The sequence below is a fragment of the Peromyscus eremicus genome, chromosome 4, assembly GCF_949786415.1.
Source record: "Peromyscus eremicus chromosome 4, PerEre_H2_v1, whole genome shotgun sequence".
In the NCBI taxonomy this organism is placed as follows: Eukaryota; Metazoa; Chordata; class Mammalia; order Rodentia; family Cricetidae; genus Peromyscus; species Peromyscus eremicus.
Genome location: NC_081419.1, coordinates 17,199,330 through 17,217,353, shown reverse-complemented (window position 1 = coordinate 17,217,353; position 18,024 = coordinate 17,199,330). Strand labels below are relative to the sequence as shown.

Genomic DNA, 18,024 nt, shown 5'->3' with positions numbered 1-18,024 from the left:
TCTTGGTCCTTCCTATCAGAGCTCTTGGTCCCCTTGGTCTAATCAGAGCTCTTGGTCCAATCAGAGCAGTTGGATTCTATGTCTCAGGGAGCTTCTGACATCTCAGGTGGATGGGTGGGTATGGGGCAGGAAGTGGGTCTTGTAGAATGCAGGGTCTGGTCTGATGGGAGGTGTTGGTGGAGATGCTTGCCCTCAGGAGTCTTCTCTGCTGGCCTGCACCTGGGGCAATGATGGGTCTAGGGTTGTTTTATTTTTTTGTTTGTTTTGTTTTGTTTTTATAACTGGCTGGACTCAGAACTTAGTATAGGGGAAGTTTTTGAGAGACAAAGCATGGCCGTTTACTGTGTACCAAAAGGTTCATACCCAAATGTGGTTTACAAGTGTTTTATTTACTTCCTGATTGCTGTGACAAAGCACCTTGACCAAAGAGACTTATAGAATGAGTTTATTGGGGGCTCACAGTTTCAGAGGGTGAATCCATGACCATCATGGCAAGTAGCAGGCAGGCAACAGGCAGGCAGGTGTAGCACCTCAGGAGTAACTAAGAGCACAAAGGAGAGAGAGAGAGAGAGAGAGAGAGAGAGAGAGAGAGAGAGAGAGAGAGAGAGAGAGAGAGAGAGAGAAAACACTAAATGACAATGGTGTGGGCTTTTAAAAACTCAAAGTCCACCCCCAGTGACACACTTTCTCCAAAAAGGCCACACTTCCTAATCCTTCTCAAACAGTTTCACCAACTGGGTGTGAAGCATTCAAACATATGAGCCTAGGAGGGTCATTCTCATTTAAGCTACCACAACAGATAAAGATATACTGTCAAAGTGAGATCCATCTTTTCTTACAAGTATACAACCATGTATGTGAAATAGTAAAATAAGGACTCTGGATATTCTTGATATGCATAAATACAAATACATAAAATAATTTTGATTTCACTTCGACAATTTAATTTATTTAAATTATGTAACATTCTACTGATGCCTTTTTCAAAATCTCACCTTTATTTCACCCTTTTGGTTGGTATAAGACACTGCTAATACCTTTACATGGTTATTTCTCTGTTAGTCTCCTCTGAAAATATTTTAAAGTTGCCATCCAATAATTTAGCATATTTATAATAGAAGAGGTGACAGGTTTTTTCCAAGTTTGTATTTCACCTACACTTTGCAGTTTTTCCTAAAAGCAATTTAATATTTTTCAAATATTTGCATTCTACATTTTAAAGGGACATTTAAGATGGCTCGGCTCACCTTCCTCCAGGACCGTCGAGGCCTCTGCTCATCCAGGTCTGGGGGTCATCCACAGGGCGGTCTCCTCCCAGCGATGGCCCAGTGTTCCTGCGCAGACCCGCCGCCTCAGGCTGCAGAGGCCGGGAAGGGCCGAGCTGGGCCTTCGGGTGGCCGTCGTTCTTTCCGCCGTGCCCGCCGGCAGCTGGAGAAGTCCTCGCAGGCCTGGCTGGGGCATCTCCACGGCCCGTCCTGGAGAGCAGGGCCCGGTGGAGTCGAGGAGGCCGTGCGCAGAGGTCGCCGCCATCGAGGAGCTTCGTCGGCGGGGGAAAGGGTAGCTGCAGGATCGCGGTCGGCCGGGCTGGTGGCTGCTGTCAGGGCTCAGGTTCCTGGGGTCCGCAGGACGGAGACCAGGCTGTTCCCGGGCCCCCGGGCTCACCCCGCACAGCCCGGAGGCCGCGGGGTCCCGGAGGAAGGAGGCCGCACTCCCTAGCTCGCCCTGCTCTCCGCCGGAACTGACTTGGCAGTTCTCCCTATTTCTATATTTTTTTGCTGGCTGGCCACCAGGTGAGGGAGTAACCCCAGGAAAGCTAAACTGTCTGAGGCAATATAGAGTTTGCAGATCTTTTCATTAAAAAACTAACTTCTCCCGTGACCTTATAGAAGAGTAAAATAAATGTTAAATTTTATTAGAAAAAACAGACTGAATTTTAGTAAATTAAATATAAAAGGAAATGAGTTTTCATATTCTTCTTGATTTCTGTATGAACCAATTTCATTTTATCTTTGAGCCTCTTCATAACCAAAGCCCTTCTAGAATGGTGTCTTCAAAATGGTATGGTGATAAAGAGGGCAGAGAAGTCACTGCTGCAGATGTTATCACTGATATTTATTATCTACGTGCCTTTTTGAAAATTAATGTTTTGTGTTTTTCTAAGAACTGTCATTTAGTCAATTATTTGTTTTGTTTAACAAAGTAAAAGAAGCAGATGAATGATTCATTTCCATACAGGGCTTTATCCAGCCCGCCATAGTTACTGTGCAGTATAGAGTTGGGACTCCGTAATGGAGCATGGGAGACATAATAGGTAGGAGTAAAACAAAGGTTGAAAAACGTGGAAAGTATTATCTTTTCTTGAGAGTCAAAAGTGCTGAGTAGCTTATAGGTTGAGGGGAGCATTTGATATTTAATGACATAAACTATTACATATAAGTCCAGTTTCATAAAACTGTAATACTTAACCATGAGATTTCTTAATAGAAGATACAGTTTATTTTGGCTGTTTTGTTTTTCATAGAAATTCAGTCTCTCATAAAGCCAAAGACAATATTAGGTAAAGTGTATACAAGAAGGTAGTGGATGCTGGGGAGAATAATGAGACATAGAGCAGGATTCGCACATGAAAAAATGTATGTCCGAGCATACTTAAGGGAACTGTTCTGCCATGCTAGGTTGACTCTCCATGCTACACTGAATTTACCATTCCTAAGTTTGTAAATGACTATAATTTAATTGTTTGTAGTAACCTTTAGATGTTACAATAGCCTACAGAGTTTAGATTAGTAAAGTTACAAAAAAGTAGGAAAAAATCTATAGAGGAAATCCCATCTGTATTTAAATGTGGAGACTGGAATCCCTGTTCTGTACTACCTTGACTATTGTCCTTGCTTTAACAGACACTTTTCTTGCCTCTGCACTGTTAACATTTACTCCTCCAGCAATTCTTTGGAAGCCACACCAAGCCTTCCCTAGTCTTAATTAATTCACTTGAAAATTCTTAAATAAAACAAAAAAACCTTACCCATTTATACCACAAGCGGAAGCAACAGCAAACACTATAGTTAAAATACTTATTTACAAACATCAAATGTGGTCCTCACAGTAGCACTTCCAGGTGGGCAAAAGGACATCTGAAGGTACTGGTAGTAGCTTTAGTGACATCAGAATTTTGGTCTTAAGTGAGTCGATTACTAAAATCCTCACTTTAGATCATTAACAAGCCAAGAAATTAAGTAGGTGAGTAATTGTCAGCATAGGCAAATTAAATGATCTTTGCAGATATGCAATTAATTCATTACATTAAAACTTCAGTCGCAAATACATGTGAATATATTTATTTTAGAACAGTGCTGGGGAATATTGGTTAATATACTCATGATATTAACTATTTTGAAACTTTAAAAAATTGATTATACTTGCATTGTTCAGTTGTTATAGTGTAAGATATGTCTATGCCCTGGTGTTTATATTCCCTTATTCTTCGTGATACTTAATTTACATTTTATCAACAGGCTGGACAGTAGTGTATCTGGGTGTTATATGCACTACTTTCAGTAACAGAATTTGAACACATACTATGTTATTAAATTCACCCCTAAAATTTTCTGTTGTGATTGTAGAAATGAAATCTTGCATCTTGGAGCTGTTTTCCTTATTGTGTATGTTTCTTTGCTTTCAAATTCTCGGTTACTATTTTCTAAAGGTTTTCTTAGTCACAAAGTGCTTATTATTTCATTGGTTGTTTTTTTTTTCTTGGTAATTTGAAAGAAGTTACTCCAGGAATGTCAAAAATCAAGCAAAATCTCAATAGAAGATTTTGTTTACATGACTTGGAGAAAGTGCTTCAAAGACAGTATCTGAAGGTACTAATTAAGACAACAGTCAGACATCCACACAATCTCTTTACTCATTTAGCTAAACCTTTAGGAAATCTGCCAGAGACAGCAAATATTTCTTCTTTTAATTACTAATGTTTGTAAAGTAGATTTGAAATGCTTGAGCGTTTCATAGCTGTTACAGTAAAATATATAATTTCTCTAGTATAATAATGTTACCCAAAGAGATTATTATTTTAAAAATGACAGTAAAATCACAATTTCTCTCCTATCTTGCCCCCATTTTCTCCTTCCTCATTTAAAATTAAGACGTTCACTCTCCGGCTGGCTGCACTGGGAATGAATTTCAGTGCCGCCCTGATGGAAACTGCATCCCGGATCTGTGGCGCTGTGATGGAGAAAAAGATTGTGAAGATGGCAGTGACGAAAAGGGCTGTAACGGGACCGTCCGACTGTGTGACCACAAAACCAAGTTTTCCTGCAGGAGTGCAGGTGAGCACCGTGAACACCCAGGGAGCAGAACCCGTCAGCGCAGGCTCCATCTGTAGCTCATCTCTGAAAAGCATTCTTCGTCTTTGGTAGATAAGCTCACATTATCTGTGTAATACTAGTAAGGTATCTGTCAGAAGCATTATGGGTCAGACACCATCCTATCAATGTTTTCTTTATGAACTCATGGAGGAAACAGAAGTATTTAACTTGCTAAGAATTACGGAGACTGAATAGCAGAATTAAAACCTGACATCAGTGTATTTGGGTTCAGAATCTGTAATTGAATCTCAGGGTCAAAGAGGCATGTGCTAGACCACACTCAGTAATTCTGTAGATAAAATCCTCCCCAAATGCCAGTTGGGAGAGTGGGAAACACATGTTAATTTACATCTACTTTCCTAGATTTCATTGCCATCGCTTGGCTCCTGCTAAGTGTTTGCCATTTGAATCTGATTATTTTAAGAGTCATTGGCTATACTGTTATTTTCCATAAAGGTGTCTTTATGACATTTCCAGTTTTTCTTACTTACAGAGAGTTCCTCTTGAGATCCCACTGACTTATTTCTCTTTCCATGCCAGATGGTGAGATAAAGTTAAGGAAAGAATGAATGCATTATATTTTATTTAGCTGTGAAATCAACCATTGAAAGAATTTCCAATAGGTTTCATAATATCATTTCCTGTGGGTTTCACAATATATTCTTGAGTCACCCTAGAATTTCTCTCTATTGCTTGTGGGTGGCTTAACCATGAACTTTCAGCTTTCCTCTTTTTTTCTGTATTCCAAGCAAGAAAGGGAGTAGAACAGCTGTCTGCGTACAGAATGGGAAGGTTGTGGCTGATGGCCTTTTGAAGACAATGAGCCTTGTGTTTCTTCCCCAGGCATGCCACATTTATCACACTGAAACACTGAAATCAAAAGAAATATTTGCTTTATCACAGTTGTATAAAAATAGATTCTCCTATGGCCTATTCGTGTTGAAGATGCCATGAAAGACTGAAACCTCTAAGGATACGAGATAATATACATAGTTACTCCCTTTAAGTTAGTTATACTCTCAGGTATTTTGGTCACAGCACTGAGAGAACACAGTAACTTGTATAATGGATTTTTAAACTCAAATACTTCCAATCAATAAATAAATCACAGGAGGTGTATTTAAAGTTTTATAATTAAGTTAAATAGGAATGACTTCACAGTAAAAGTTCTATAATGAATTTAATGAGTTTAAAGATAGGTTGTTTTATATAGCAGCAAATTTGGGCAGACATAATGGAGTTCACATTTACCCTCTGCTACCTTCCCCTGCCCAGGTTCACTCCCCATCAATATCCTGCCACAGAACAGTGCATTTATTAAAATATTTAATATGCAGCAGTAAGTCACACTTCACCAAGGCCCTGTGTTCCAGCAGCATTTGCTGTTGGTATTGTACATTGATGAGCATTAGAAAGTGTATTATTATGTGCATTCACATTAATATGTAGAATCCTCCATACCCCACTTGTTCATCCTTATCTCCCCCTTTGCCTTGGAAACTGTTAATGTACTAACTGTCTTACCAGTTCCAGAATGTCACATATCTGTACTCACACAGTGCAGTGACTTTTCATATTTCCTTCGTTCACTTAGAAGTATGACCTTAAATGTCTTCCATGTCTTTCCATAGCTTATCCACTCCTTTCTTTTTGCACTGAAAAACAATCCACTTTCTGGTTGTACCAATGTGTAATTTTTAAAATTTTTTCATCTACTGATGAATGTCTTGAAACAAACATTTATTAAAGCTTATGCATGGGCTTTTATGAGGATTTATAAGAAATTGCCAGTTAGAAATTTAAACTCTCCTAAGGGAAAGGTGTAGCTGAAGTTTTCCTGGTCCTGCCTGGCCATGATCAGGACAAATCTCTTTCACCTACCAGTCCCACAGCTACTCAGACCCAAGCAAACACACAGAGACTTATATTAGTTGTAAGCTGTATGGCCATGGTTCAGGCTTCTTGCTATCTAGTTCTTATATCTTAAATTAACCCATTTCTATAAATGTATGCCTTGCCACGTGGCTCGTGACTTACCAGTATCTGTCATGGCGGTGGCTGGCAGCATCTCCTGACTCAGCCTTCCATCTCCCAGAATTCTCCTTTCTCCTTATCCTGCCTACACTATACTTCCTGTCTGGCTACTGGCCAATCAGTGTTTTATTTATCAATCAATCAAAGCAACACATTCACAGCATCCCCAGTACTTCCCCTTTTCTTATTTTTTTCAAAAGGGAAGGTTTTAACTTTAACATAATAAAATTACATATAACAGAACATTTATCAAGCAAGAATTACAGTTACAATATCTAGTCTATTTTTAATAGTTAGACTATTTGTATTTCGCAAAATTAAAGAAGATATCCTATCTATCCCATATTTGTGAGTCTAAGTTTTCATATCTAACTTATCTTTTATCATGATTAACAAAATTATAACTATCTAGTCTTCAACTACATCAAAGACCTCAGAAGGATATAATATTCCCTGGGAAATGAGAGAAGGATGTAAGCAACTTTCGTGAGTTTTGGGAGAGTAGACAGACCAGCTGGACAGTCATCTAATGTTCCTTTGTAAAGTTGGGGCATCTGTCTTCAGCTCACAGGCCTAGAGTCTCTCAGTCACTTCTCTGTGTCCTGTAGATTGTCTAGCAGTTTCCTCTGTGAAGCAGGAACCTGAAGGACCATTTTGCCAAGCCAAGTCCAGTGGTCACCTTCCTATTGGTCCTGCATGTCCAGTCGATCAAAAAGTCCAGGCAAGAACAGTTTCTTGCCCAAATGGCTATTTTTGCCAAGAAGAAGATAAACTCCATATAGAGTGTCTTCAATGCCCATCCTCCTTTCTGAAGTAAATTGGTGCTGCCAAGAGCAGACATGTCTCACTGTCAAGAACGTCTAAATTTTTAAAACATTTTAAATGCCATATTCTCTAAGTCTTTGGAGTGTTTGAAGATTACCTACCTAATTGAATTATATCTATGTATATGTAGAAAATGTAACAAGACTATAAGTTTGACTATCATAGAAGACTAATTATTAATCTATATGTTTAAATTATCCATTACAATTTAAATGAGTTACATAAACATAATACTTCAAACAAGAATAGATATATATATATATATAATATAAAAAAATTAACTTTAAAATTGTATCAATAAACTAAAATCCATAGCAATGTAAAACATTTCAAACAAGTTGTTGTTCTTTAAAAGTAAGTTCATTAATCTACTCTTTCATCCTATCATATCTATATCAGGAAGGGGGAGAGGGCAGGGATGCAAACATTGTAGTATCACATAAGGTAGAGGTTTTTTTCAGTAACAGAACTCATGACTATTCAATGCCATCATTGTGTCCCTGTGACTACACGTTGAGAACGGCAAAGGATATGACAATTGGCAAAACACTTTTAAGTGAGAAAAAATTGAAATATTATTTTTATAACAAAGATTATTTCTTGAAGTCTTAAAAATAAACCTTGTCACATTTTTGTCTCTCTCCAGAGGGAATGAGAGCTATGGCCAAAGCAAGATGTAGGTGTCATTTTTTTACAGCATCTTCTTTTGATTAACTACCTTTCCAGCGATTGTTATAAATTGATGTTAAGTCATATTCCTTCACACTAGATACCATTAAAATACACAACATACATTTTCCTGTCAGGTCTCAAAGTCAGGTTAAGAATTATGTATAAAGTGATCCTTAGCAAAAAGATGTAACTAAGGCAGCTGATGAGCTTGGGCCTCTCCTTAACTGGCTCCAGCTCCGTGCTGAGTAGGCATGTCCTAACCATTCACTATGGGTTCCTCTGAGTCACAAAGCCTTGTTCTTGTCTCAGTTTGAATTGTTTTGTTTTCTGCCCTAGTGTTAGATCAGCAAATGCAATGTGAAAAGCAAGTTCAATCTGGAGTTTTAGACCTAAAAGGATCTTTCTTTTCTATAACCAGCCATTGGAATACTTTCATTTATTTCTCACACAAATAACATGGGAAGCTTTTCATTATCTATGTGTCACAAAACTAATGAAATACTTTGTGTATTCCTTTCCATGAGCATTGTACATTTTGCTTTTGATTTTTCTCTGTGAAAATTGTAACTCTTTGCCTGTGTGTTTATTCTGTCTAAGGTTAACCTACTGTGGGATGTTGTTCTGTAAGCTGTGAATATGTGTTGCTCTGATTGGTTGATACATAAAATGCTAATTGGCCAGTAGCCAGACAGGAAGTATAGGTGGTGCAAGCAGATGAGTAATAAGCCTGAGCTAGTGGCCAAGCAGTTATAATTAGTATAAGCTTCTGAGTGATTATTTTATAAGTGGGCCATGGGACTGCAGTGGCCTGGTGGGACTGAAGAAACTTTCTGGCTACATTAACCTTGTCCTCTTTTTTTGTTTTGTTTGTTGTTGTTTTAAGGATACTTACAATGTGATTCTATGAGACAGTGTGTATAGGAAATTTTATCATCTTTGTTTCTTGTTCTTCATTTTCTTTCTCCATACTAATTATCATCCCCTTCTTAAACTCATGTTGTCCAACAATCAGCCAAAAAGCAATCTTTTAACTTTATTCCTCCCTGTCTTCCACCTTCCCTTGTGTTGTGTACCTTCATGTCTTGAGTTCTATGTATCCCTTCATGCTTTGCATTCTGCCATTGGTGCAAATTTCTCTCTGAGTCATCAGAAGTAATTCTTCCATTCAAAGTGATCTGTCTTGAGACCATCTCTGTACTTCAGTAACTGAATGACATCAGATGATGTACTAAACATTTGCTCCAGGCTCCTGACACATAAAATAGAAATGATGAAACTAACAACTTAGCAAATGCACACTGACTGGAACGCAGCCTGCCCAGAGCTTCTCTGTCTGTGGACACTGCAGCCTGTCCTCTCACTGCAGTGCTTGACCACAGGTCAGGTCTCTTCCAATGTGGTGTCCTCACCTTGTCTCTTTTTCCCACCTAAGCATTTAAATCTCTTGCCTTTTATTTTCATTTTTCCTTGTCCTTTTCTGTTGATTCTTTTGGTTTCATTTTTAAAATATCTATTGAGGATACAATGTGGGTTAGGCATTACATATAATTTTGTTTGTTCAGGTAACTGCCTTGTAAAGCTCTATCCTGAAGTTCAGCCCCAACTTGGAAATCACAATCTCAGTACTTTTCTCAACAGCCCACTTTCTTTCTTTCTTTTTTCATTTTTTTTCTTTATTAAGAAATTTTCTACTCACTCTACATACCACCACAGATCCCATCTCCTCCCTCCTTCCACCCCCAAGCCCTCCCTCCCAAGTCACCCCACATCCCCACATCCCCCAAATCAAGGTCTCCCATGGGGAGTCAGCAGAGCCCAGCACACTGAGTCTAGGCAGGTCCAAGCCCCTCACCACTGCAACAAGGCTGTGCAAGGCATCATACCACTGGCACTGGGCTCTTACAAGCCTGCCCATGTACTAGGGACAGATTCTGATCCCTCTGTCTCGGTACCCCCCAAACAGTTCAAGCCAAACAACCATCTTCCATATCCAGAGGGCCTACTCCAGTCCCATGGGGCCTCCACAGCCACTAGTCTACAGTTCATGGGCTTCCACCAGTGTGGCTGGTCATCTCTGCACATCTTGCCATCACAATCTCGATGTCCCCCACCTTTAGAATTTCTCCTCTCTCATCGATTGGATTCCCAGAGCTCAGCCTGGTGCCTGGCCATGGATCTCTGCATCTGCCTCCATCAGTCACTGGACAAAGGCTCTATGATGGCCTTTAGGGTATTCACTAGACTGGTCACCAGAGTAGATCAGTTCGGGCACCCTCTAGACCACTGCCAGCACTTCCAGGTGGGGTCATCCTGTGAGCCTCCCCGGCACCCTGCCTCTTCCTATTCCCATGATGTCCTCATCTATCATGGTATCTCCCTCTCTGCCCTCCCACTCTGTCCCTGTTCCAGCTTGACCCTCCCATTTCTCTATGTTCATATCCCCCACTCCTTGCCCCCGCACCTCCCCCCTCTCCCAAGTCCGCTCATGTAGATCTCATACACTTCTCCTTTGCTGGTCAACATCCCACTTTCATCTGAAGAGCCATCTCTCCATTTCTGCTGATAGCATCCTCATTCCTAGACACTCACAAGTAAAGCAGAGTACATATTTTGCACTTACTTGTGAGTGTGTCCAACTTCTAATCTTGCTGATGTCTCTGCATTGTCTCCATCAGTCATTTCTTCCCTCCTAGAGTACTATGGCTTATAGTTAAGCTGGCACAATCTATCACTTGGTAATATTACACTGCCTATATTTGCCCCTCACATATGCTTGCTTCAATGTGTTCTAGACTCAGAATGGGATTCTTATCAAAACATAACAAAGGAAATTGAATGCTAAGGAAAAAAAAATTCATTGTCAAAAGTTTAGAAAACATACCTTCAATTGGTAATCAACATTTCATGATCTACAATCCAACAATGACTCATTGCTTCTTTTTGAATAGGTCCCACCTTTCCCTAACTTAATGCATTTAGCTAAGAGGAGTATCCATCCACTGTGTGAGTTATATTAAGCAACTATGTCTAAAACTAGGTGTGATTATAGTCATACCTGAAAATAATTCATACAATTCAGGATATATGATTCTGTGGCTATAGGTCATGACTATATTAAGAAAATCATCCTTAGAATAAAATAAAAAAACATGTTCATAAAATATAACTTTTCAACTTTCCAATTATAAAAATTTTCTATATTCTTGAAATTTCACAGTAGTCTTTGATGATTAAATGCCTGTTATTTCCACTATGATCAACAATTTGCACCAGTTTGTTTTTCTTTTTCTTTTTAATTTTTTTAATTTTAGACTATTTTTCATCCCTAATCAGTGAGCTTGATATAACAAGAAAAACAACAAAATCTCAAATGACTATGAAGGCAAATGAAAATATATAAACAATAGGGTACTCCCTCAAGAGTTTGTAGCTCTCATGTCCATATATTCATCAATAGCTAGCTAAACATGTAATGCACAATAAATATTTTCTAATTCAGAGTGAATCTCAGAACTGTCAGAGCACTGAAAACATTTGCAACAGAAATGGCAAGTCAGATAGCAGTGTTATAAATGTATTATAAATGTATCATCTAACACATTGGTTTGTCTCAAATATTCTTTTCTCTTCATCTTAATATTCTTTGTGTGTGAGGGAGAGTATTTCTGTATGCATTCATGTGTATAAATTTAGGTGTATTGCAAAGGTTAGAGGAGAAACTTGGCTGTCTGTCTGTCCTTGCCTTAGACTTTGTTTGAGACACAGTTTTTTGTTCTCTGCTGTGTATTCCAGGCTCTCTGGGCCATTAGATTCTGGGGATTTTCCTGTCTCTGTTTACCTTCTCCCTACAGGATACCCGGGATACAGATTTTCACACTCGCCTTTGACCTTGGTTCTACAGCTTCAAACTCAGAACTTCACACCTGTACAGCAAGCATTCTTCGCATTGAGCCACATTCTAATATTCTTTTTTAATACTAAAGTATTTTAATTTATTTTCTGTTTGCGGGCATACATATACATACCATGGCTCCATGTATAGTTCACAAGTGAGGAATCTATTCTCTCCTTCCACTGTCTGGGCCCCAGTGATTGAACTCAGGATCTCAGGCTTGGCAGCAAGCACCTTAACTCTCTGAGCTATCTTGCTAGCCTTCATATTCTTAATATTAGTTATTGAGTTTTTTCTAGAAGACAAAGGTTCCTTTAATAACATAAATTAACTTTCATAAAGATTCTAGCCCTATGTGGTGGCATATACCTTTAATCTGAGTATTTGGCAGGCACAGGCAGCTGATTTCTGTGAATTTAAGGCTAGTATGGTCTACATAGTGAGTTCCAGGCCAGATATGGCTATAAAACAAAACAAAATGAACAAACTTACAACAAAACAAAACAAAAAAAGATACACATTAGTGAAGTGGGACACAAAAAGTCCCTCATAGTCTTTGCATTTTGATGAATTTTTTTTAATGTAAATAATGTTTTCATACTATATATCCTGGCCAAAATTTCCCCTCTCCCTACTCCTCCCAGTTCCTCCCCACCTCTCTTACCACTCATTTCCACAACCTTCCTGTCTCTCCTTTAAAACAACAAGTATCTTAGGAATAATAATAAAATAAGACAAGAAAAATCCAAAATAAACAAATTGGAATATGACAAAAACAACCATCTAAGAAAAAGAGCCAAGAAGGCACAAGAAATGCACATAGGCACAAAGACACACACATTCACACCTGCAGAAATCCCATAAAAACCCACAACCAGAAGTTCTCAATTAAAAAAAAGTGGTCAAAACTTTTAATAGAGAAGAAAAACTGAAGAAGAGATACTTGGTTATTTCAAAACAGTAACTTATTTTGTATAGTCAGAAATACATGTAACTTTCATTGAGATAGTGACTTTATGATGGTATTTAGTATGGATTGTATTTTACACAAGCATACAACTCAACAAAGTCCTCCTGATGCTTGATCATGTATGTGACAGTGTGTGATTGTACTAGATGCCAATGTTCCAACTGGTTGGGTTTGTTGTTTTTCAGCTTTGTTGTTTCTATTTGGTCAATTTAGTTTTCTTGTCTTGAAGTAAAAATGTACAATTACCATAATAAAGTCTTGCACTATAGTTATCAGGTTAAAAAAATACAAATAAATCAGAAAATAGAACTCTACTTCTTAACTATCATCCATTACTACTTTTGCCCACTCTAAGAAAGAATTTGTAAATGGCAAGGTTTTGCTTCTTTGAGTGTTACTTCAACACATTTTCAAACTTTTATTTCACAGATAAGGGGAGAACTTTGGAATATTTTGGGGTGTTTAATTTTTATAACATTGGATATTTATTAATCATTCCAAAGTATTAATAACTTCTCTAGCACATCTGACCAATATTAATTTGTGTTTGTTATGTTGGTACCAGTGTGGTCCATGTCTTAGCATCCTCTATTTGAAGGTAGCAGCATCTCAGAGTATCTCAGAGTATCTGGTTGTCCAAAACTTCATGTCCAGTGACTTCAACAGATGGTGATCCATCTTGATCCAAATTGAATAAAAAGCAGCATTCTTTGAATGTATTTACTGAGGCTATTTGCTTTGGAGTTTCTTTTATTAATAATTATAAATTAAAAATTTCTTGAAACTTACAAGTTAGGTCTACTCTACCTATATTTTTGTTAGAATTAAAGATGAAAAAAAAAAACAAGACATAAATAAGGACTTCAGTTTCAGACTCCCCCTAAACTGTGAAAGGAGGGGAATTTTTTAAACTTGAAAGGTGGACCTAGGCTCTAGGCTCTGTCCTAACATTAATTCATATTTCTCATGATGTACAATAGAACTTTGGAGACAATCTTGTGAATATGATTTATTTACCTTCACAGATAGAGTCTCCATTAGTAATAGCACGTAGATTCACTGTTATTTTGATGATAAAAGATCAATAGTGATTTGTAGATATGGTTGTTCTACTGCTGGTCTGGAGTCCATGGCAAGAATGTCAGGATGCATTGATTGGTGTTGCCTAATGAGAGGGGAAGTGTTACCTTGATTCACCACCTCAAAGGAGGAAACCACCCCATTCTTGAAATCCCCTGTCATGGTGTTAAACTTGCAGATGACTCTACACAATTTATTCTTTTAACTAGAGGATTCCATATTTTAGGGAACAACTGTGTGCTATGCATCTATCTAGTCTTCTTATTTGGATTGTATCTTCCTCATTGGAGGTGACAGAGTCTATGTATTTTGTTTCATGGTGTTTTGTTTTGTTTTCTGAAGCCTCTGTGAAAGAGTAACTCACAAAACATCTGGATGTACAGGCTGTATAATTGTCTGTTCAGTCTGCTGGACTTTGGGGCAGGTGTACAAGCATATCGTCATCATCATTTTTAAAACCAATCCACATTCTACAGAAAGGTTATATAGATGTAAGACAGAGGAAGATAATACAACACAGAAGTATTTTTCAGTCTACCTTGCTCTGCCCTGTGTTGTTGGTGCCTAATTCTTACTTGGCATGGGCCATCACCTTTATCTAATTTTCTGTACAGTCTTCTAGAGAGATTTCCCTCTGTAGCTATGGGTTCTGAGATTCATGGAATAAGCTGACTACTAACTAAAAATATTTGAAAAAATATTGTGTCTATACTGAATATGTATTTAATATATATTTCACATCATTATTCCCCAAAGTAATATTTACAAATATTTATTTAACATTTACACTGTATTAAATTTGGGTTTCATAAGTAATCCAGTGACATGGGCATATTATAGGCAAATACTACACCCATTTAATATAAAGGACTTACAAATTGCCAACTTGGGATCTGTAGAATTTCCTGGAACCAATCTCTTGAGGACACCAAGGCATACATATACATACACTAACGCATTTATGGAAATGAAATCATACATAGTCATACATATGTGAATCCTTTTAATGTATAAGGAAGCCCACATCTGTTTGGTTAACACCTTTTTAAATTGATGTCTTATAAGATGATTTCTTCGTATGCTGTGTTCATTTTCTTTCACTGAATTCACTATTACAGTATATTATGCTGCAATCCTGGTTACTTTCTTAGGATGAGAATTTGAATTTCTGACAGTCTTTCCATAACAAGCAAAACACCGATATACACCACTGCATGCAGTAATTTCAAAATTAGATTGCTTGTTTTAAAGATTTGATGAGTTTTGTATTCGCACACTTTTTAAAAACTTTGTCCTACAAGGACGTTCCTCCAATATACAGTCCTTCAACATTTGATGAATTTCATGCACCCTTCTCAAATCTATGTACTTACCCAACATTTTGATCTTGACTTGCCTAATAGAAAAGAAATGGCATCAAACTAACATTTAGTTAATGTTTTAAATTTCAAGAGCTGTTAAACACTCTATATTTATATTATTTCATTAAAATGTTGTACACATGTTAGAATATTGATCTTACCCTACCAGTTTGACAAAACTCTCTGTATGTTAGATAAATATGCCCAGTAATATTTGTATAGTTTTTACTGAAATTTATGATCTGTACATATTAATGGAACTCTGTATGCTGTTCCAACATATGAATCAAATGCGCACTGATCTATCAAGCCCCCTCCTCCTTTGACAACTTCTAGTAATGACTATTCTACATTCTGATAGACCTTTTGTTTATTTGTTTAACACTACATGTGAGAAAGAACATGTACCATTAGATTTATGTACGTGATTCATTTCCCTTAACATAATTCCTTCAAGTTCCATCCACATTGCTAGAAGTGAAAGAAATTTTATTCTCTTTTAATACTGACTAACATTCAATTGCACACGCACGTGTGTGTATGTTTGTGTGTGTGTGTGTGTGTGTGTGTGTGTTTGTGTGTGTGTGTATGGAAGTCTACACAAAAAATATAGTTTATTCATCTACTAATGGGCACATGGGCCTACTTCACTTTTTAGCTGTTATGAAAATTATCACAATATACATGACAAGTAGTTATCTGTTTAGTAAGTTGATATTATTTCCTTTAGATATATAGCCAGAAGAGGGGCTGTGGCACATCTACCTTGAGTTATTTTAAAGAAACTTCAATATTAGTTTTCAAAACATTTATATTAGCAACAACAGTGTATATGAGTTCCCTTTTTGTCACATCCTGGTCAACATTTATTTTTAAATTTTAAAATAGTTTGTTATTTTTTGTTTTTATTTATTATTTGTAGGTGTGTGCATACACATACACCGCAGTGCATGTGTGAAGGTCAGAGGACAATATGTAAGAGTTGTTTCTCTCCTTCTACAATATGTCCTGGCATTGAACTCATATCAAGTCAGGCAGTCAACATCTTTACCCACTGAGCCATCTCATCTGGTTGAATTTGGTATTTTTAATGTTACTTTTTACATCCATTTAATTAGAATAAGATGGTGACTCCTGGCTTTAACTTACATTTTCCTAGTGACTAATAATATTTAACAAATTTGAAATTTTTTTTGTGATTTGTAGTTTTTCTTGGAAAATTGAAATTCACCCATTTTGTAAAGCAGCATTACTTATTTTTTTGTTTTGTTTTTGCTAAGCTTGGGAATTTCCTTCTTCATCATGTATATTAATCTTTGGTCAGATGGCAATAGTTGTCTTCACTTTGCCTCTCACTTGTTTTGTGAGTGTGTGTGTGTGTGTGTGTGTGTGTGTGTGTGTGTGTATACGTGTGTGTAGAATATACTTGCTGTAGTGCCTTCTGGTACCATACAGGTTAGCTAAAACAAGGAGAATACTTTGTAGTCAGTACCAACATGATTTATCTATATCTTGTGATGAGTGTGTGGTGTCTTCAGCAATAATATCTTTACATGGAGTTCTGGTGGGCAATCGAGAACAACACAATAACTTATATTGTGTTAGAGGTCCCTGGGACACATCTACTGACACCATGAGACGCATCCCATATCTGAAATCCTATGGCAATCTAGGAAGAGCATTATACCCAGTTAAACCCACAGATCGAAAGATCCAGCTATGAGTGAGAATATGTAGCATTTATATTTCTCAGACTGGGCTACCTCAGTCAATATGTTTTCAGTTCTATTTACCTGATGCTTTCATAATTTCTTTTTTCTTTATAGTAGAATAAAATTCCATTGAATATGGATATCACATTTTCATTATCTATTTATTAATTGATGGAGATTTGGGTTGTATCTAACACCTAGCTATCAAGAGTAGAGAAGCTATGAATATGGGTTTGCATGTGTCTTTGTAATAGGAAATGAAGTTGTTTGGGTGTATGCCCAGGTTTGGTATAGGTGGGTCATGTGGCATATCTATTTCTAGTTTTTTTGAGGAGTCCCCACACTGATTTCTAAGAACCTGTGGCAGTTTACCCTCCCACCAATAGCACATGAGGTTCCTCTATTCCTCATATCCTAAGCAGCATTTGTCACAACTAATTTTCTTAATCTTAGCCATTCTGACTGGGATAAGATGAAATATCAAAGAAGTTTTAAGTTGCTATTCCCTAATGGCTAAGGATGGTGAACATTGTTTAAATGTTTCATAGACATTTTATTTTTTTTCTTGTGAGAACCCTCCACTCATTTCAAGGCCTACTTTTTGATTCAATTGTTTTCTGGCAGTTTAGTCTTTTATGTTATTTGTATATTCTGGACACTAATCCACTGTTAGACATACAGTATATGCTTTTGGTTTTGTTTTCATATTCTGTAGGCCTCCCCTTCAATTGATTAGCAGTTTCCTTTGCAATACAGAAGTATTTTAATTTCATCAGGTCCCATTGGTCTATTGTTGGTCCTGTTTCCTAGGTGACCAGAGTCCTATATAAAAACCTAGAGCCTAAAATGTATTTCCTATTATTTTTTTCTAAGTTTCAGTTTCGAGTATAACATGGAAAATTCTTTTGTTTCACTTTTTGTTTGTTTGTTTGTTTGTTTATTTATTTATTTATTTATTTATTTATTTATTTATTTATTTATTTAAAACAGGGATTCTCTGTGTAACAGCCCTGGTCCTGGAGCTCAATTTGTAGACCAAGCTAGACTTGAACTCATAGAGATCTGTCTGCCTCTGCCTCCCCAGTGCTGGGATCAAAGATGTGCACCA

General features: G+C 37.3%; 1 protein-coding gene across 3 annotated transcripts in view; it reads left to right on the top strand.

Annotated features, from left to right (window-relative positions):
* The window catches only part of LOC131909085 (low-density lipoprotein receptor-related protein 1B-like), a 45,565-nt gene extending 40,949 nt beyond the window's left edge, over positions 1–4,616 (top strand). For 2 of the 3 annotated variants that reach the window (XM_059260384.1, XM_059260383.1), the window contains 2 exons: positions 3,772–3,866; positions 4,149–4,616. In XM_059260384.1, coding sequence (XP_059116367.1) covers positions 3,772–3,866; positions 4,149–4,421 — 368 coding nt within the window. In that variant the 3' untranslated portion in view covers positions 4,422–4,616. The remainder of the gene's footprint in view (positions 1–3,771; positions 3,867–4,148) is intronic. The other variant, XM_059260385.1, reaches the window with a different exon arrangement.
* Positions 4,617–18,024: the final 13,408 nt, after the last annotated feature.